Source organism: Neolamprologus brichardi, chromosome 23 (assembly GCF_056152115.1).
Source record: "Neolamprologus brichardi isolate AB-2024 chromosome 23, ASM5615211v1, whole genome shotgun sequence".
Classification (NCBI taxonomy): Eukaryota; Metazoa; Chordata; class Actinopteri; order Cichliformes; family Cichlidae; genus Neolamprologus; species Neolamprologus brichardi.
The window spans coordinates 19,962,789-19,982,519 of record NC_142125.1 but is presented as its reverse complement, the minus strand read 5'-3'; the positions used below and the strand labels follow the sequence as shown (position 1 = coordinate 19,982,519).

The 19,731-nt window shown below is 43.6% G+C and overlaps 1 protein-coding gene across 1 annotated transcript in view; it reads right to left on the bottom strand.

The window, feature by feature from the left end:
* The window catches only part of LOC102794459 (CLIP-associating protein 1-B-like), a 52,161-nt gene that overhangs the window by 9,180 nt on the left and 23,250 nt on the right, over positions 1–19,731 (bottom strand). The window contains exons 9-33 of the mRNA XM_087836699.1: positions 16,875–17,015; positions 16,659–16,735; positions 16,460–16,552; positions 16,225–16,370; positions 15,952–16,087; positions 15,532–15,602; positions 14,680–14,739; positions 13,317–13,394; positions 13,029–13,196; positions 11,776–11,822; positions 11,305–11,508; positions 10,657–10,683; positions 8,430–8,525; positions 8,008–8,205; positions 7,492–7,596; positions 7,259–7,315; positions 5,918–6,015; positions 5,768–5,791; positions 5,188–5,435; positions 4,407–4,470; positions 3,841–4,004; positions 3,210–3,432; positions 2,930–3,025; positions 831–983; positions 194–300 (exon numbers count right to left, since the gene is read on the bottom strand). Coding sequence (XP_087692825.1) covers positions 194–300; positions 831–983; positions 2,930–3,025; positions 3,210–3,432; positions 3,841–4,004; positions 4,407–4,470; positions 5,188–5,435; positions 5,768–5,791; positions 5,918–6,015; positions 7,259–7,315; positions 7,492–7,596; positions 8,008–8,205; positions 8,430–8,525; positions 10,657–10,683; positions 11,305–11,508; positions 11,776–11,822; positions 13,029–13,196; positions 13,317–13,394; positions 14,680–14,739; positions 15,532–15,602; positions 15,952–16,087; positions 16,225–16,370; positions 16,460–16,552; positions 16,659–16,735; positions 16,875–17,015 — 2,881 coding nt within the window. The remainder of the gene's footprint in view (positions 1–193; positions 301–830; positions 984–2,929; positions 3,026–3,209; positions 3,433–3,840; positions 4,005–4,406; positions 4,471–5,187; positions 5,436–5,767; positions 5,792–5,917; positions 6,016–7,258; positions 7,316–7,491; positions 7,597–8,007; positions 8,206–8,429; positions 8,526–10,656; positions 10,684–11,304; positions 11,509–11,775; positions 11,823–13,028; positions 13,197–13,316; positions 13,395–14,679; positions 14,740–15,531; positions 15,603–15,951; positions 16,088–16,224; positions 16,371–16,459; positions 16,553–16,658; positions 16,736–16,874; positions 17,016–19,731) is intronic.

Below are 19,731 nucleotides of genomic sequence, written 5' to 3'. Positions count from 1 at the left end.
ACGAGCAAACAAAGGGAAGACACGGGGAAATACGCCCGCTGCGTTATAACCTGAGCTTCAAAATAAAAGTCTGGATGATGGCGGAAATGAAGGATGAACTGCTGAAGCCAGAATTTTATCGGTGTGGATAAAATTATACACAGGAAACGTGGTTTGAATTTTTGGTGTGGCGATGGCGGGGCCGTTTCTGTACCTGGGGGAAAGGCCGCCGTGGGAGCAGTTGGTGGGGGAGGTCAGCGGGCTGCTGCGGCTGCTGAGCTGTCGCAGGGGCGTCCGACCTGCCGAGTTACTGGGAGACGCCTGCGGATCCATGAAACACAAGTGTCTGGATTTAATGTGAGAACATTTGGAAAGCCACAGCTGTGATGATGTAAGGATAAGAGGAACAGCACACATACAAAAACTACTATATTTATCAAAACAAGTGTGTTTGTGAATCTATACAACACAAATAACAAAAAAAGCCTAAAACTCATCTTTAAAATGATTATTTTGTCTAATCAATAATCTTAAAGTCAATTACAAACATCAACAATCATGTGACATATTTATTGTTTGAGTTAAAGGAAAGTCCTAAAGTGTGTTACGATATTAGTTATCAAGGTCAGGCTACGATGATTCATCAATATATTCTGGTATGGATCAATAAATAAAGGAATAAGACCTGGAAATAAAATCTTAAAAAAAAAAAAAATCCTAAAAAAGAATATTGATTAAATGAATCTGAATGCAAACATCTCCATATTTGAGCCTCTGTGTGTGTGTGTGTGTGTGTGTGTGTGTGTGTGTGTGTGTGTGTGTGTGTGTGTGTGTGTGTGTGTGTGTGTTACCATGCTGATGCCGCTGTTGGCACTGGCGTTCCTCAGGTGGTTGTGCAGCAGCTTTGTTGTCCCGTCCTGGAAGGTTTTGGGCAGAGCACCCAGCAGCATGGTGAACTCTGGAGTGTTCAGCTCAAAGAGGGCGATCAACACCACCTGGGCCGCCTGCACACACACATAAAAAACATGTTACACACTACTTTACTGACATTATTGACTGTCACTGCACTGATTTTGGCACTGAACATGAAGAAAAGCTTTCGCTCTTTTATAAAAGACAGCCAGAAGTAAATTAACCTGTTTGAAATAAAAACAAAATATTGTTTTGCAGCATTTTAGTGCAACAGTCAGCCACACTGAAGCACCATGCAGACGTGAATGATACCAGATAATGCTGTAGTTCAAAATAAAAGCTTCCTGTTAGTCACAGGAATTTTATATGATGCTTTACTTTCCCTTTTTCCTAAATAAAAGCATCTAGCTATTTACTGCATGACGCTTAGATACTTCAGTGTTGTGGGAAGTAAAAGTCCCCAGTTAATTTTAGAAAATTAACAGGATGTTCAGACTTTCAGAATAAAAGCCTTCAATTTAATGCACAAGTTTATCAGCATGCTTTAATGCCCAGACCTTTTTTTTGTTTTTTAAGTAAACCTGTTTACCTCCAACCTTTCAACAGCTAGTAACAGACAAAGTCCAGCAGTAACAAAAACCGTACCACAATTTCTCCACAAATTAAGACAGAGTGCTTTCAAAGATTAAATCCTCCCACAGAGATATCAACTCTGAGTAAACATGGCTTCAGCCGTGTTTACTTATTATAACCCTAGCTTCCACTTTAAAGTGGACCTATTGTGCACCATATTTTAATTCTGGGCTTTGCATGATTTACAGTTCAAAATATTCTTTGTTTATTTTATTCTAGTTTGTCCACAATTAAGCCAGCTTTTTTCTGATTGGCTGCCCTTTGCAAACTCAAGGTTTGAACAGCAGGTGGATGGAGCTTCTGTGAGAAAAAAACAAACAAAAACTGAGAGTTTGGAGCAATTTGACCTTTTGTTAAGTGCCAGGATTTATACATCGGGGAAACGAAACAACCTCTAGCAAAGCTGATGGCACAACACAGAAGAGCTGCCTCGTCAGGCCAGGACTCTGCAGTCTATTTACACCTACAGGCCAGTGGACACTCTTTCAATGATGAGGATGTACACATCCTGGACAGGGAGGAACGCTGGTTTGAGCGCGGAGTCAAGGAGGCCATTAACGTGAAAAGGGAAAGACCATCTCTGAATCGAGGAGGGGGCCTAAGGGTACATCTGTCACCATCTTATAATGCTGTGATTGCAGCCATTCCCCAACTCTCTGTGAATGGTACTCATGGCCATTGGTCAGTGGTTGTTGATCAATGGTCATGAGCATTTGCATAATTAAGATTAAGGAACTGACCTCCCAGTCCATTGTTCCTTCAGTGGGCTGGTTTCAGACATTATGCAAATGTACTGTTTATAAGATTGGGGTCAGCTGAGACTGAAGAAGTCACTTGGATGAGTGACAAAACGTTTCTCCCACGAAACGCTACGTCCAGATGAACAGAATCAACTTTTGGAGATTTGTACAAAGACTGTGATTCTCTGAAACTTTGACCATTTTAATTGGAAGAGGAAAAAATATAACACAAAAAATAAAAGTAATAGTTCTGTTAACATGCAGCATGTCAATTGAACTTGTTAAGCAAAAGCTAAAGGAAGCATTTATCACTCAGTTTCCTTTCAAATGATTCAAATGTTTCATGTTTTACTGTAAAGGTTAAAGGTCAGAGTCATGCCTGATAATAAGAGAAACATCATAATGGTCGGCAGAGTTAGTCTTAAAGCTGCACTCAGCAGCAGCATCTCATGCACACACCTCAGGTACACGGATACCTCTCCACCTTTTTCACTGTTTGCCAGCAGTTAGTGCTGAAAAGCATTCACAGAACCCGCTCACACTCTCAGGTTAATGTCCTTTGTACGCGGGCCTGAACAAACACGCTCACAGCAGCTTCCCGCTTCTTTGTGACCGGGTTAGACGAGGTTATTCACGCTGCGCATGCTCACTGGTAGAGGATCTACCTGCTTGCACCTCTCCTCCAGGTTGCCCTCCCCGGGCAGAGAGGCCACGGTGCTGGGTCGGCCTGAGAAATCCTCCCCCGCCCAGTTATGAAGGGTCTAAGGGTGAGGTGGGTGGAGGAAGGACCATTAAGGGGGAAAAATTTAAGACATGAAGAAAAAAAAAAAAACCAAACAGAACAAAACAACTGAAAATATAAAAAAATGAAACATTTAGAGGAATTTAAAGGGATGAAAAGGGGGGAGTGTTTTAAGGAAGACGGAGGCTGACATGCCCTCCTACCTTGCGGACATCGGAGCTCTTGGGCTCGGTGGTCCAGGTGATGATGCGGGAAACGGCGAGGCGTGTCTCGCTGGAGTTGACAAAGTCGGCCGGGTCCATCTGCCTGGCCAGAGCCTCGATGTAGCGCAGGATGGCCACCTTCACCTTCAGGTTGGGCGTCTGCGTCTGATCCACGATGAAGCGCATCAGGATGTTGAACTGCTGCTCGTATGGGAAGGACTCCCTGCATGGAGGCGGGAAGGAGGAGAGAAAAACATCGTCAGAACATGAGATGAAGTTACACCCTCTTTTTTATTGACAACAGCTGCTCTTGCTTCAGTGAGTTCACACAACATACTTTATATTATATTACCACATATTCTAAAGTAATTTATAAACTTTTTTAAAAAACATTTAGTGCAAAATATCTCCTGTGCTCCACCTGCAGTACCAAATTAAATAACAGGAATACTTTCCCCTTTACTAAAACTGTGACTCGTTGCTCTTTTGTGTTATTTCCTGCACAGACAGCGAGCCAGAGGAAAGTCCCATTAATTACTTCAAATCCAGTTTGGTTGATTGGAGTTTAATTTTCTGCAGGATAGAAGCATGCAGGACTTTTCTTTAATGATGAAAAGGTTTCAGTCTTAACCTCGTGACATCCAGAGCCTTCTGGACTTTGGCCTGGACAGAGCCCAGCAGGTCGGCGCCCATCTTCTTCAGCAGCTGTGTGAGCAGGACGAAGAGCCAGTCCAACAGGTCGTCCCTGTGCAGCACGATGAAGTCCACCAGAGTCTCCAGGAACATGCTGAAGACCTGTCACAGAGTCAGGGGTGATGATGAGGAGATGTTTGAGTGTTTGTCTGCACATGTTGGTCTGAGACGAGTACACACGCAGTGAAATATGACAGCAGACAGTTATCATGTGAGTGAGAGCAAACACTTACTCTCTGGTGTTTGTTAGAGTCCGCAGCAGCGAGGAGGCATGCAACAAGAAAACACACACTGTTAGTTTGTCCTGCTGTTAGTGACGACACGAGAGCAGTGAAATCAGCCACGACGCTCACGTCCCAGCTTCAGAGTCACAACAAACTCCCAAGTTTACCCCCTCCAGCTCTCACTGTCACCCTCTCTCTCCACAGAAAGAGTGAACTGCTGCTTTCTGACGTCGGCTTTCACTTTTAATAAGAGTACGTGTGAAAGATGCTGCCGTCTCACCTTGCTGTGAGGGTCCGCAAACATCCTGGTGAAGATCTCACAAAGCCTCTTCAGCTCCACGCGACTGAAACAACAGGCACGGTTATTTTGTTGTCCTTGTTGCCAACAGAAAGCTTTTATGTGCAGACAGAGTAAAGAAACAGGAGACATTACAGTTCTTTACTTTACTGTAGCTTCATTAGATAAACTCGACTTTGGGAGGAAGAGAAAATAGTGAGGTGAGAAGCACACTCATTTTCTCATATCCTTTTTTGTTTGTTTGTTTGTTTGTTTTAAAGCAGAGGAGTCGTCCCCTTGCGTAAATAAAAAAAGACCAGGGGTCATGAGAAACTTGTATCTAGTGATGGGTGTGGCTTTTTAGACTAGAATACACATCCATCACTATATACAGTGTAAAGCTACAACAGAGCAAGTGGCTGGAGATCATCTCCTGAACCGCACACAGTGCATTTCCAGTAGCTGAAATAGATCTGAACAGAAGTAAGAGTGTGCTGAAAACACAGCCTCTGGATCTCAGCCTGGACTGACCACTAAAATCTCTCTGCTTTAACCTTTCTGCTGACTGTCAGCATCAAGGTACAAGGTTGATTAGAAGTCTACAAAGACTACAAGGTTTCTTTTATTAAACCCTTCTTTAACAAAACTCCTGACATTAAATTCATAACCCAGCATGTTTCCTTACGATTAAACCTTATCCACCGCCTCTTTACCTCAACCAAAAGTTCTCAAACCTGCAGAGGTGGAGCTTTTCAGACCTGTTTTCCACCATTGGCACACCCACCTGAGCATCCTCTGGCTCTTGAGCAGGTTCTGCAGTCCCAGCAGTCCCTCCTTCCTCTCGGACCAGTTGGCGCTGGCACAGTGGTTCAGCACCTCCGCCACGTCCTCCGTCTGGCGCAGGTAGTGCGGCGCCACGCCGCCGTTACGTGAGCTGTAGGAGCGCTCAGAGCAGGCGCTGGAGGCGTCGCTGTTGGCGTCGTCGTCTGAGTACATCCCCGGCGACTCGAACCGCCGCCTCACTGGCCTCCGCTACATCAGAGAGGAGATGAGAGAGGCTAAGTGTAAAGACGAGACTTCACAGGGTAAATGTTCAGCTGTCAGAAGAAGTAGCATGCAGCTACACAGGCAGACTCATGGATGCTTCTGGTGTCATCGCATGAGATGGATGAGGTTACTTTGGGGTTTTTCCCCCTCTCTTGTGAGTCCATATCAACATGCTGCTTTTAATGGAGCGATAAGCAACTTTTATCAAGCTAAAACAACTTGAAATAAAGCAAATCACTGCATCCATGTTTAAAACGTGAAAGTCAGTGTGCACAGCTCATGCTCTGCATGCAGTGACAGGTGAGATCTACCTGTACCTTACTCCTCGAGTCTCCTAAGAGCTGAAATGTACAAAGTCCAGAGAGAAAGAGCAGAGAGGGCATTAACACAGAGCTGAAAGAGCTGTGACAACATCTTTGATTCACATTTGTAATCACATTAAGGCAAAAACAGTTTTCTGTTCTCACCAGAGCATCGGCGACTGCAGCCTCGACTTCGGTGCCCGTGTTGAGGATCCTCATGGCATTGACTGAGGCAGAGATCCGAGCCTGATGGGACAGCCGGTCTGATGGGAGGAGGTCAGAGGAGGAGAAGCAGTTTGATTACAGAGGCTTTAAAATCCACAGGCACGCCTCAATATTAAACAGAAACATCTCCTTCATGTAGAACTGATGATCAATAACAGTGACGTGAGTCTTGGTCCCGTTTTCGTGAATTCAGACAATTTAATGAGCTCAGATTACATGAGAAGAATTTGTGTTATTTACCTGTGCAGGTTGCAAATTTTTAAGTAACTGCTTTAAACCAGACCAAACCCACAGTGATGAGCAGAGAGGCTGTTTGAATGTAATATAATATAACACAAGTCCAGATCTGAGCAGCAAGCAGCCTGTTTAATCAACTCAAATACAAAGAAATGCAAAACACAAGCGGAGCTCCAGAAGTAAAACCCAGCAGCGCTCGATAAAAAATGTGAAAAATAACAAACTCCATAAACTGCATGAGAGAAATAAACTTCATGATGCTCTGCAAAAAAAAACAAAAAACAAACTGAAGGAGAAGCAAAACTTTATCTTCAATATTTACAAGCGTGAACTCCTGTTTCCTGTAGCCGTTTCATAGCAACAGGTAGGGGTGTAACGATTCGCTTGATCCATAGTCAGGTTAATTACAAAACATACGGGCAAGTATTTGTTTTATCACAGGCATGATCAGCTGATAATGAATTAAGTATTCCCAGTTTTCTCTTTAATTGAAGCATCTTTAGCTTTCACCATGCCGACAGCCCACCGACAGCCCAACTCATAATGATGAGTTTAATAAACAAAAACGAGGAACTTTGTTAGAGAATCTTGACTGTTTTTGTGAGTATGTTGTACTCTGGCACAGAGTATTCCACCTTCAAGCTGCACCTGCTTATATTTATCTGACAGATTTACCGAGTGGAGGCAGGAGACTGCGAACGTTTGCACCCTGATTCAGAACCGTTACACCCCTGGTAGCGATAAACATGACTATGACTGTAAGGAGCAGGCCAGACTGGTTTAGTACCGCCCCCTGTAGGTGAATGAGATGTACTGCTTTACGTGCACCAGAGTGGGAAACTTCACTTAAGCATCTTTAAGGTTTATCTGTGGCTGGAGGTTGCATCTGATTGCTCTGTAAAGGTTTCCAATATCTGACTGATTATTGATTACTTCCCACTCTGACCACAGGAGGCAGAGTCGACTTTGGCCATGCAGGGTGAGGCAGGAAGCTTTGAGCCACTTTTGTTTTCGTTATCTGTTTAAATCTGCTCCACTGGTCACCTGAGTAGCACTCTGCAGAGGACAGGGCGCTGGTGGAACGGGAGTGACGGCGGGACGCTGAAGGAGGACGCAAAGTTAAGGAGAGACCAGGAGTGAGGATGTTATTTTACAGAGGAACTTAAAAGGCAACAATTAGACAGAGAGCATGCAAATAAAAAAGCAGGAAAAGTAAGGATTTAGTCAGACAGACGTTTGAGATTGTCTCAGCCTTCAGTCTTTGATACCATACTCACCCAGGGGGGAGAAGCCCCGCGCCGGGCTGGTGTCGCGGCTGCTCTCGCGACTGGTTTCGCGGCTGCAGCCCTGACTCATGCTCGGTCGAGGGATGCGACTCCGGGCTGCAGAGGCGGACACACAGACAGACAGAGAGCGGTGCAGGGAGGAGAGGTTAGGCAGACATGACACACCTGAAGCCCAGCAGAGACGGTTAGTGAGTCAGGCAGGAGAGCGAGACAGAGACAGAGAGCGGGGAGGCAGCAGGTGTTAGCATCAGGAAGAGGAACCAGGAAGATCTTTCGCCTCCAGTCGAGCGTGCAGGTCGACTCACATACAAGGAGTCCGATCTGCCAATTCTGACCATCTTTACTGTTTCAAACAGCATCATATTTATACAAAGTTCTCAGATTTTTACTTTCAGTAATTCTTTTTCCACTTTTTAACTTGAACTCCTTCACAAATGCTCCCAAACCTGTGTTTAAAAAAAAAAAAAATGCTTTCATTTTTAAATGTGTCTGTCTTCCCTCCCATACCCGTGCCTGATCTGGTGGGGCTGGTCTCTCGGCTGCAGCCCTGGCTGCGGTGACCTCGAGGTCGGCTCTTGTCGGTCAGGCTGGTTGTCGAGGTGCTACCCGTGGCGGCGGCGGTGGCACCGGTGCCCATGGTGGGCCTGGGGATCCGGCCATAGGTGGAGCTCAGCAGCCGCCCGGGAGAGCCTGACCGACTCCCAGCTGAAACACAGGAAGACATATTTCGGTGAACCAGTTCATATGTCTGTCACACCTTTGTTTAGGTTTCCAAATAAGTGATAAGATTAGAAAAGTAGTTACAAATCCATTTTTTAGTCACAGAAATGTTATTTAAGAAAAAAACGTTTACATTTTCTCTATATATTTGAACAGACTGATATCTAAATTTGATCTATATCACTAAAAAAAGCAGCAGAGTTACTCACGCTGGGACTGAGAGACGACTTTCCCTCGACTCCGGCCCCGTGTGTCTGTCACTGATGGACCGTTTCCTGAGCTTGTCCTCCTTGTTCGAACTCGACCTGCAGAGGCAGAGACGGAGGAAGACAAAAGCTCAAACACACTGAAGTCTTAAGACTGCTGTGACACTTCCTACATGTGTGCTTCATGCAGGAACAGAGGACTGAAGGGAGGAAAACCATACAGATCATCCTGAAGACCAGAGAAACACAGAGTCTGTCATCCATGAACACAAGCTTTAAATCCATAAAGACAGCGGACGGTAACATTAAAGGTGTTTTTGTGGGTAGCAGGGGTCACATGACAAGCGTTTATTGGTCACTGAGAACAAATTGTTTCTCTAATGTCTCAGCTGCCAGATTCAAATGTGGAGACAGAAACAGATGGAGGAGATATAAAGACGCCACAACATTTACAGACTCGGAGAGGAATCTGTGCCTCATGCAGACGTGCTCGGAAGTCTCAACACGTCACCAACAACCTTTCATTCCGGGTTAACGAGCTGTAATGTGAGTGAACTGGTGCAAAGACTCAGGAACAATGACGTTATAAAGTTCACAGTAAAGGAGAGACACATATACACACACATAGTAAATACAGCTGGCGTTGGTTGGGAGTCCTGCCTAACTCCATCTGGGTCACATGTCCTACATTTGGGTCCACTCAGCACCCCATAACCTCCTCCTCTCCTACATTAGGAGCTCTGTGTGTCTATAGGCTGCTTCTGTTTGATTCGTCTGCCTGATCAAATACGAGCAGAGACACATGACTGACTGCAGTCCTGCTTTTGTACATGTCTGTAGATGCAAGTGTGTCCTCTGCTTCCAGGAATCACTAGAAAGTCTGAGCAGCTGCTTCATGCACTGCAGAGAAAGCTTTTTTTCCCTAATCTGTGGATACAAACATCCTGAGCTCTGACATAGAACAACGAAGGCCATGTCATAACAGCTGCAAAAGCCAAGAAGTGGAAGAAAACTGAAAGCAGGACAGTTTTTCATGGTCTCCATGTTCGCTGATGGGCAGGTGTTACAGCCAGACGAGTGTCAGAGCCTGGGTGACAGAGACGGGGTGATAAAGCATCCACCAGTGCCCTCAGCAGGTCGGCACTGCTTCTGCTTTGGAGGCACAGCGAGGATCAGGAGACTCTTTTGTGTGTTTTTTTTCTGTTGTCTTTTCAAGTATACATCAATCACAACCTGTGCCCAGGAAGCCTTCAGCCACAGTGTGCATCTGCGTCACAGCCAGCGATGAAGTGCATTCTTCATCAGTAACTACGCCCGTCTCTCTGTTTGCTTTCTGTCAACACAGAGACTGTGGAAGTTTAACATTGGCCGAGGCCACAGAGACGCACGTTTGTGAAGTCTTCCAAAAAAAGGCAGCACGAAAATATCTGTAAGTCAGTTACTCACAGGCTGAAAGGTTAATGTGAACAGTAAAAGGAGCCACAACAGCACGTAAAGCTCAAACGATGGCTACAGTGAAGAGTTTTAGGTTTATTTGTTTTCAAACTAGACACAAAGAAGTGAATTCAGTCTGCTCTGCAGCTGAGGGCTGAATTAAAGGAGCCACAACAGCCACAACATCACAGGCTGTTCCTCTTATTTCTGACAGATCTGACACCACCATGCAGGGATGTGAATTACAGGATGAAACCCTACGGACACCAGCACAGGAAGGTATTTTGTTTACTGACCACACAGAGAGCAGTTCAAGCCTCCACGTACTGACAGCCAGAGCGGGACTTCAGAGACAGTGAAGTCTGAGCTGTTTGCAGGCCGACTAATAGAGGACTAACACTGCACTTCTCAGGACAGGAAACGCTGATTTTTTCATTCTGATGCTTTACATTTATCTACATGTCAAAACTACAGCTGAGGAGCAGAATCAGTTATTTACACAATCAGCTGACTCTGTTCTCAAGCAAGGAAAAACTGCAAGTGATCGTAAAACAACTTCAGACTCAAAGCAGAAGCTACGACGGGGAAAATCTCGTGCTGCTCACAGGTTTCTTTGTAACTCATATTTGTCTTTGTAACCGCACAGGTTGGTAGTTTTCCAGGTGTGTGTGTGCGCGTGTGTGAGAAGCTGGAGTAAACCATGCACAGACAGTCCATGCACTGACATTTCCATTACAGATGACCACCATTACAGAACTGATGGAGGTAAAACACCCACCACACCCACACAGCTTACCGTCTGCGTTAACAGACCACGAACCGTCTGACAAGCGAGCGAGGCCGGGAGAAACACAACAGGGTTTAGGGTCAACAGGTTAGGCTTTAGAGGGGCGGAGGAGGGGTGGTGGTGGGAGGGTGGCATACACGGCAAATTTGATTTGGATGCTTATCATCAGATCAGATCAACCTGAGACAAATGCATGAACAGCCCACACCAATTTATTTATTTGAGATTGATTCAGTAATCGTATTATCAGCCAACATGACAATTATATAATGAAAAAATAGAAATAGCATCTTGATCCTGATCATAAGACCTGCTGCCTGAAAGACATCAAATTATATAAAAAGCAGCAGAATCTGAAGGTGAATAAATGCAATTATTCAAAGTATTTGTTTGGGTTTCATTAGCACCAAACAGCAGATGGTGATTTTTTTACTACAAGCTGTTATTTTAGTTTTTGTTGTGTGAACTTTTGAGCCATCTTTTTGTTTTTTGTTTTTATAAAGTGTGCTCTGTGATTTTTGCATAAATCGGCCTGTGCTCGTGGTCGTGCTTTTAGGTTAAATACGTTGCTATAAGTGGAGCTGCTGGTCCAGTTTGCAGCTAGAAGCAACAGCAGAGTGTGGAGCAGGATAACTGCAACGTGAGCGGCTGTCTCACCCAGTGAAGCGTAGGATCCAGGAGGCAGCGCCGAGGCAGAGCTGAAGGGCGAGGCCGACGACGGCGCAGTGGAGGGTACGGCAGGCATCCTCGTGCGAGCGGTGGCGCTGGCCGCGGCGTTTACGTCCACGTCGCTGCGGGAGCGCTGGAGTGAGCCGGGGGAGGAGGCGGCAGCCGGCATCCTGGAGGTGTGGGCGGGTTTGGCTGGAGAAGGACCGATAAAGTCAAACTGTTTAACGGCAAATCAACTTGATCAGAGACAGATCAGATTAGATCACCTCTGGTGCCTTTTTTGCTTTAATAAATCGAATATTCTTGCATTTAGGTGATAACAGAGCTTTTATTGAGGAACACACACTAGACAAATACATGCTCCTCTTAAAGCTCAAAGAAACATGACAGGAGATCATCTGCTGCATGCAGATTTAGGTTTTTCTAAATGAACAGAAGAGCCAAACAAACAGTCCTTACATCGGGCTGAGCTGCTCCCAACAGTGCTTTTTGCAGACAGAGGTCGACTGTGGAGGAAAGAAGCGAAAGAGAGAAGCTTGTTTAGAACAGCAAACAAATGGTAAGTGTGAGATATCAACTGTCACAAAATCATTCAAGACTTCCCCCAAAAAGCTGCCAGTGCTGCTCCTTTGTGTCAAAACAAAAACCCTTTGACATGAGACTGAAACACTGATTGACCTGCATTTACAGCGCTGTGGAAAAGTATTCACTGTTTTCCTGATTTCTTTTTTTTTAACTAATAACTGGTTGTTCCACCGTTGGCAGCAAGAACTGCAAACAAGTGTTTGTGATAACTGACAATGAGTCTTTCACATCACTGTGGAGGAATTCTGGCCCACTCTTCTCTGTAGAATTGTTTTAATTCAGACACATTGGAGGGTTTTCCAGCATGAACAGCCCGTTTAAGGCCAAAACATTTCAATCGGATTTAAGTCCAGAGTTCGACTCGGCCACTTCTTCAGTGTATGAATTGATTACTTCTTCACACAGGGCGAGGTAGGTTGGATACATTTTACTTTAATAAATGAAATCATCATTTAAAAACTGCATTTTGTACGTATTCAAATGTGTGACAGAATACCACACTGTAATATCATGATCCCACCTCATCAGCAGGACGGCTTAGTTACATTAGTTACACTCTCTGCTGCTGTAAATCACATCTTTTAAAAAAAAAGACCATCTGTGACAAACAGCTCATCCGCGGCGCACACACATCAACACAGCAGCTTTTTATTAGACGTGGACGGCACAAAGATCAATGAGGCCCTGAATATGTTAATGAGACAGGAGTCAAGTGACAGAGAGGAAAGAGACGGGAGCAAGAAAGTGATCTGCAAAGGCAGAAATTCATTCGAAACGAATGAGCGGGCTGGTGTGGCAGCAGCACTACTGTATGTGACTACAGGACAAGTTTAAGCTTAAACAGCTTAATGCAGTCATTTCTATTTAGTCTATGACAGCAAATAGATCAATAATCAGTCCAGGAGCAGAAAACTACACATAGATTAGATGTTTCCATTATTTCTACATTAAAGATATGTTATTGGGTGAGAACTAGTCTTCCATCCTTGTGTTTTTCTCTTTGTGAGAAGATAAAGAGATGTGAGTTAGTCAAAAAACTAGATGAAGGGCCACAAAGACTAAAACCTTTTCTCCCTTTATGACTTTAGTCAAACTGATCAATCAGGGAGGAGGAGAGGAAGTCTCACTTGAGGCTCTCCTGAGAAGAGGAGGAGGAGCGGTCAGAGGCGGGCAGTGACATCAGACTGTCGCCGCTCCTCAGGTGAGCCTGTAGAGCTTTCTGATAGGACGACTCCAGGCCCTGGAACAGCTGCTCCGCCTCCCGGCTGAAGTGACTGTGGAAGCTCCAGTAACACCTGCAACATCAAGCCAGAGGGCCACAAACCTCCATTAGGGCACAGGCTGATAAACATTCTGCTTTTATGTCCTTTTCCTTTGTTTCTGTAGGTTTAAGGTGCGAGTGTGCTCAGACTTACTTTCTGGCCACAGAGCGAGCCTCAGCATCTGCATCATGGATCCCTTTCTTTATAGTCTCCATTAAAACTGTGCCGTGCCTGCAGGGGGAGGAGAACAGGAAAACTGTTCGTGTACCTGCTTTCATTGACAGGCAAACAATGCTTGAACATGCGCGTGTTTATTTGTGTGCTGATTTCTTTTCTCCATCCTCAGTGTTCCTTGTTGTTAAGATGTGTTTTATACATACATACATATATGGTGTCGACAATACCCAAAGCCTTTCAGGCTGAAAATAAGCAGGTTTAGGGACACATGGTTAGCTAAATGAAACTTTATAAAAATTTAGGGTTTTGCCACCCTAAAACCTTTAAAGTTTGATTTAGGATATTTTATTAATATTTATTATTTTATCAGCTTAATGACTGTTACAGCTGCTTTAGCTTTGCTGCCACTTTTGCGTCCCGCTGAGATAACTGTGGCTCAAAGTTTCAGTGGCGTTAACATTAAGTACAGTCAGTGAAGAAAAAACAGGCCAAACTACTCCGTCATTCAGCATGGTCAAACTCAACCACCATGCATGCAGCACTATCTCACAGCTGTAATGACAGGAAGAGTCACAGCCTGCACACGTCCCAGCATTAACTGCAGCAGTGACCTTTAAACTGCCATCTGCTGTGCAGTCTACACTCCATCAGCTCTGCTGGCACTTTAGTCTCTTACAGCTCTATTAATCAATATTTAGGGATGTTGCTCAGTTTGTGCTGAATGTGCAACAGGAGGCAGTTGCCTAGAGAACGTTACCAAATAATTTAAATTTGATGGAAAAAGTAAAGCGATCACAGCTTGTTTTTAATAACAAAACCTAAAGAAAGGTACTGAGGTTCAAATCAAAGACCTAATTTTCTCAAATTAAAACATTTTTAGTCCTTTCTCTTAGTAAAACTGATTTGTAGCTCAATGACTCAGATCCGCACACAGACAGCCTCTGACTGAGTGATCGATGAGAACCAGAGCGCTCCCCTGACACTGAGGGGTCAGCTCGGGTTTCTCCCTGGCGGCGGCGGCTGCAGGAAGCAGCCGGGTGGAAACACAAAGAGCTTTTTGGTGGCAGACAGAGATCCCCCGGCATTGCCATGGAAACCGCTGAGACAGACCTTGACCCGGCCGGTGTCGCATTTCCTCACAAGGTAGCGTGTAGCGCTCCGAGTGTCCCACAAATCACTGTCACTGCTATTGTTTTCTGTTTACTGCATGGCTCTCTGCGTATTCCACAGTTTACACACAGTTAGTGCTGAAGGCACGCCTCAAATACTACTAACCATTAATCCAACTAAAACTGTGAACCCCTGCCATCAGCTGACCCACTGTTCTATTTTTCCTCACCTCTCCAGACAGCTCGTCTGCCATTCCTGCAGCAGCAGATCCAAGAACTCGAAGCAGCGCCTGCAAACAGGAAGAAAGTAATCAAATTATTTTTGAAATAACCATGAATATTAAAATCTAAATCAATGTAAAAATTTTGCAAGAAAGAAATACATAAAAAATATTACAAAACAAATAAATACAAATGAAATTGAAATATATATAAAATAAAGCTAAATTAGAAAAAAATATTAGAGTGAAATAAAAGGAAAAAAAAAGTTGATAAATTCACAATTAAAAATGTAAACAAATATTAATAAAATATATGAAAATATAACATAAACACATGAATATAAATGTAATAAAAAAGCTTAATTAAAAGAAAATACTGGGATAAAATTAAAACAAGAAAAGAGGAAATAATAATAATAAAACATGTTTATAATTAAGAAAATAAATAAGTATTAAAATAACATAATTTACATAATACGGACATGTATAAAAATTACTACTACTATAGTAGTAGTACTATAAAAAAGGAAAAATACTTAAAAAAGAAATTACATATGTATGAAAACAAAAACAAAACATAGAAAACACAAAAATAAAGGAAAAAACTAAAAACACAACACTACATATAAAAATAAAAGAAATTAAACAAAGACAACATGAATCAAAAATAAACATGATAAAAAATACCATAAACAATAATAAATTAATGATAAATATAAACATATAATTATAATAATAAAAACTATAATAAAACAAACTGAACTCAAAGGAGAAACTGGAAAAAAATAAAACCACACTAAAATATTATGAAACAATTATAAAGACAAAAACGATCAAAGAAAAAATGTGAGTGTGTCTCACCTTCGCACAGCCACAGATTTGGAGGTACAGTTGCTCGTGATGATGGGGATGAGGCGTGGGTAGTGTGTGTGCTGTTGAGAACAAGGCAGAAGGAACTCTCTTAATTTACTTCAGACAGACAAGCTCCTGCATTTGAATTCATCTAAAAAGAAATTTGTTCCATCTGACAACAGTCAAGTCTTTTCTTCTGGACATGAAATGTGATTTGCAGGATCAAATTTTCTGCGAAATCCATCCTGTTATGACATCAGGCTAACATTGTTATGTCTGGAGAACATGTTCAGATCAGATAGAGCAGCTAAGTCAGACCATGCATGGATGAAGATTTAACAGATTTAAAGTTAAGCTTTTTCTTCCTTAAATGTCATAGTCAATGATCAGCATCGAAACCGCTCGCAGCCTCTGCTTCATCGCACGTACTCGGAGGATGAGACGGATGGCGGCCACGCCGGACGTGGCCATGACTTTGGCACTGTTGGGGACCAGGTTGAGGAGTATTGGCATGATGGCCTCTGCTGCGTGATCGAACCGGTTGCCGAGCACTGACGACAGGTGTCTGATGGATGGAGAGGAAGACAGATGGATTCATTTCAGCTGTGCACTAATAACAGGCAGGAGGAGACGATCAGCCTGGTTTTATTTTCCTTTTCTTTTGTCTTGTGAGGTCCAAATCAAGTGAGCCATGTGCCTTACCCCAGAGTGATGCAGGCCTCCCTCACCACCTGAGATCGCAGGTCCTTGGCAGACAGCTTGAACGCCGCCTCCATGAGACGCAGCTGCTGCAGGAAGCCGTCGAACTCTGGTGCACCGGCCAGTAGCAACGAACGCACTTTCTTCAGCTGGTGGAGCACAAAAAAAGTTCAGTACACACACACCTTCACTGATATTTCAAACTGAGGCGAGGGCCAAGGTCAGGACATGTTCTTACAGCTGCCACTCTCAGCTCCCAGTCCCGCTTGTCGTCCGACAGCACGTCTCGAATCTTCGTCATGGCTTCCTCCACCTCCCTGTTAGAGTAGATCTGATGGAGGAGAGAGAGAGGAGAAGGTCCACACACGAGCAGGAGTCTTACTCCCTGCAGATGGAGACGGTCAGCAGTTTGAAGTACATGTCACATATGTACTAACCTGCACTGTGGGAACATCTTCAAACGCCTGGATGAAGTCCTCCTCATCCACGGCTCCAGCACTGGACCCATCCCTCCCTGCAGAAAACACAGCAGAAAGAATTACAGATCCACAAAACACACCTGGATTTTGCCCTTCTTACATAAAAAAATGTCATCTTATTTTTTTTTTTACATCCTCGTGAATAAATTTGGGTGGAGATGTGGTGGTTCTGACCTGCAGACTTGCTGCTGGAGGCAGAGGCAGGGCGTCGAAATGAACCCATGCTCACCGCCTTCCTCCCGGACAGCGAGGTTCCTTTGGACGAGGACGAGGAGCGGCCACCATCCACCGAGTCATCGTCCTCGAAGTTCTTGTCTGTTGGGGAGGAAGAAAAGAGAGGGACAGTCATGTGACTGAACAACAAAGTTCTCACAAAGAAAAACGCCACTGCCGAGCATCCAAACAATGCGGCGCAGCAGGAGGACTCTGACATTTCTGCAATTGGACTTCAGCTGACGCAGAGGGCATAACTCGCATTCCTGTAACACCGAATTAGCGAGCTGGTAATGGCGAGGAGGGCAGCAGGTCAGAGACACAATGCCCTGACAATAAAGACAACAATTAGCCCTGTGTTCCCAGCCAGAGCGACCACAGGAGGACCAACTCATATCCTCAGGGCAACCATCTGAAAACTGACTACATGTATCCTCCACACTCTCAGATTTTATGATTATTATAAACATATAAAAGCTTTGCTTCATCAGAGAGTCACGCTGATGGTTTCCCTTATCTCCCCTGCTTGATACTGACACATTATCGCATATAAATGATCATTTATGAGACAATCCGCTGGTTTCAGACTCTCCAATGTGAATATTTGTTGCTGTCATACATCATTATAGATATAATAAATGGACACGGGTCATACTGAGTATTTTTATTACTTATCTTTAACAAACAAATGTTTTAGTCCAGCTAGTTACACACTGCTATAATGCCAAATATATATTTAATTAATGATGTCAGTGTATGTACACATAAACCCACTGAGCCTCAAAGTTCTTTACGTGCTCAGTTTTTCAGTTTTTTTTTTCCAGTTACTCTCAGATCTGTATGATGCCACTGAGCAAAAACATGAGACTGATCCCACAAAAAGAAGCATATATCCCTAATTATACAGACACCTACCTGCTGTTTACAAGGCCCAGTTTTGAAAGTAAAAAATATTAGAGGAGGAGCTAAAGCATGACAGCCCAGTATAAGACAAGTATGGATTATTTTGAATTGTGAATCATGCAAAGCTACGGTAGCATAGTAAATAAATACACTAATAAAATAATTTGTTGCCCTTTAGAAACAGGAAACAATCATTCTGAGTAAAATGCAGCTGACATATATATTATCAAAATTATTCATTAAGGGAAATGTGTTTGGTATAAACTGAATATATGCTAAATAGCAAATGTCATTTGATCAGATTCCACTAAATTAAATATTTTACATTGTACTTTTAAATAAAACTTACATGTAATCTAATTACTAATTAAAACCAGTTTTCTGAGAGTAAAGATTGTGGATGTGGAAATGAGCAGAGCACATGGCGATGTCTTTGTCTTCTCTTCCTGTCATGTAAAACAAACAGGCAACAAATCCTCACAATTCAGGGGCCAGATCTGGAGAATATCCAGCAAACCATCTGTTTCACCTCTAATCATTATAAATATAATCTATTACATTTGAACTGATCAGTAATTGAACCAAAATACAGCAACAAGAAGCAGCTGAAAGAGGCCCAGCCCTGTGCAGATGTCTCCTGCGGTGGACGCCAGAGCGCCACGTGAGCCCCCCTCAGCACAGGAATCTGCCAGGCCAGCAATCAATCCTTTTTCATTATTTAGAGTTTCAACACACACGTGCACACACAAACACACACAGAGCAGCAGGGAGCTGAGCCAACACATCAGTCATGTGACATCAGGTTGGAGGTCTTCCTCACAGCATAACACACTGTGAGTGTGTGTGAGGGAAAAACACAGCCTCACCTGTCACCTCAAGTTCAGCACGATAACACAAACATAGCGCGACACCGAGAGAGGACCAGGACGGTGACAAACATGTTAGCACCAGATGAAAATCCACCCCCAGCAGCTCTGAAACTACAGCTACTAACAGCGTGACATAAGAAGATGTTTGGACGGCGCTTTGCTTTCTGTCGATCGATGAATTTAATCTTATCACGGCTTCTCTGAGAGGGGTATCATCATCACCAGTGTGATGTCTTACTGTTGAAAAGCCTTGTAAAAGCCTCGGTGATGTGTCATAAGGAAAAAAGAAAAGCCTGCGTCGGTAAAGCTACTTTCTGATCAACAATCTGTTTTTTATATGTTCAAGGATCCAGTTGCAGGTCGGACATTAGCCGGTCTTTAACCTGCTTGCCCCTAATTATAGGAATCTTTTCTTTTTACTTTAAACATTGCGGCTTTGACTCAGTAAGGGTCATCTGTTAATCAAAACTCTGGAGGAGACATATGCCGACATATGTCAGCAAAGATAATGAATCGAGTGTGAGGTTAAAAGGGCTTAGGTACAGAATGAAGAAAGCACTTGTATGAGCGTGTGGGTGAATGAGGCTTATTGTAAGCAAGTACTATAAGTGCTTAAACTGAGTAGAAGATGACTGTAAAAGTACCAGTCCATTCAAACTCAACACAGGCACAGGCTCTTAAAACACACAGACGATTTCCAGCAGTGAGCATGTGTCTGAGGCAGAATATTTCCTGCTCAGACATGAAAATAAAAGATTGTTACCAAACGGTACAGAAAAGTTTCAGTGCATCAGTCCAAACATCCACCTGGCTAACAGTGAACCACTGAGGTTACATTTTAGCCACAACCTAAAGAAGCACAGCTTTGAATCAAGCCTTATAATTCTTCAGTTCTAACCTCTGCCTGTGGGTATGCCTGTTAAGTAAAGGAACAGACGTGACCATAAACATAAGAGTAAACAGGCCCTCGTGGATTTCAGAGGTTAATGATCTGTACTTGTGTGAGGATTCTTAAAAATGCCAGAGACAAAGAAAACGAGGTGACA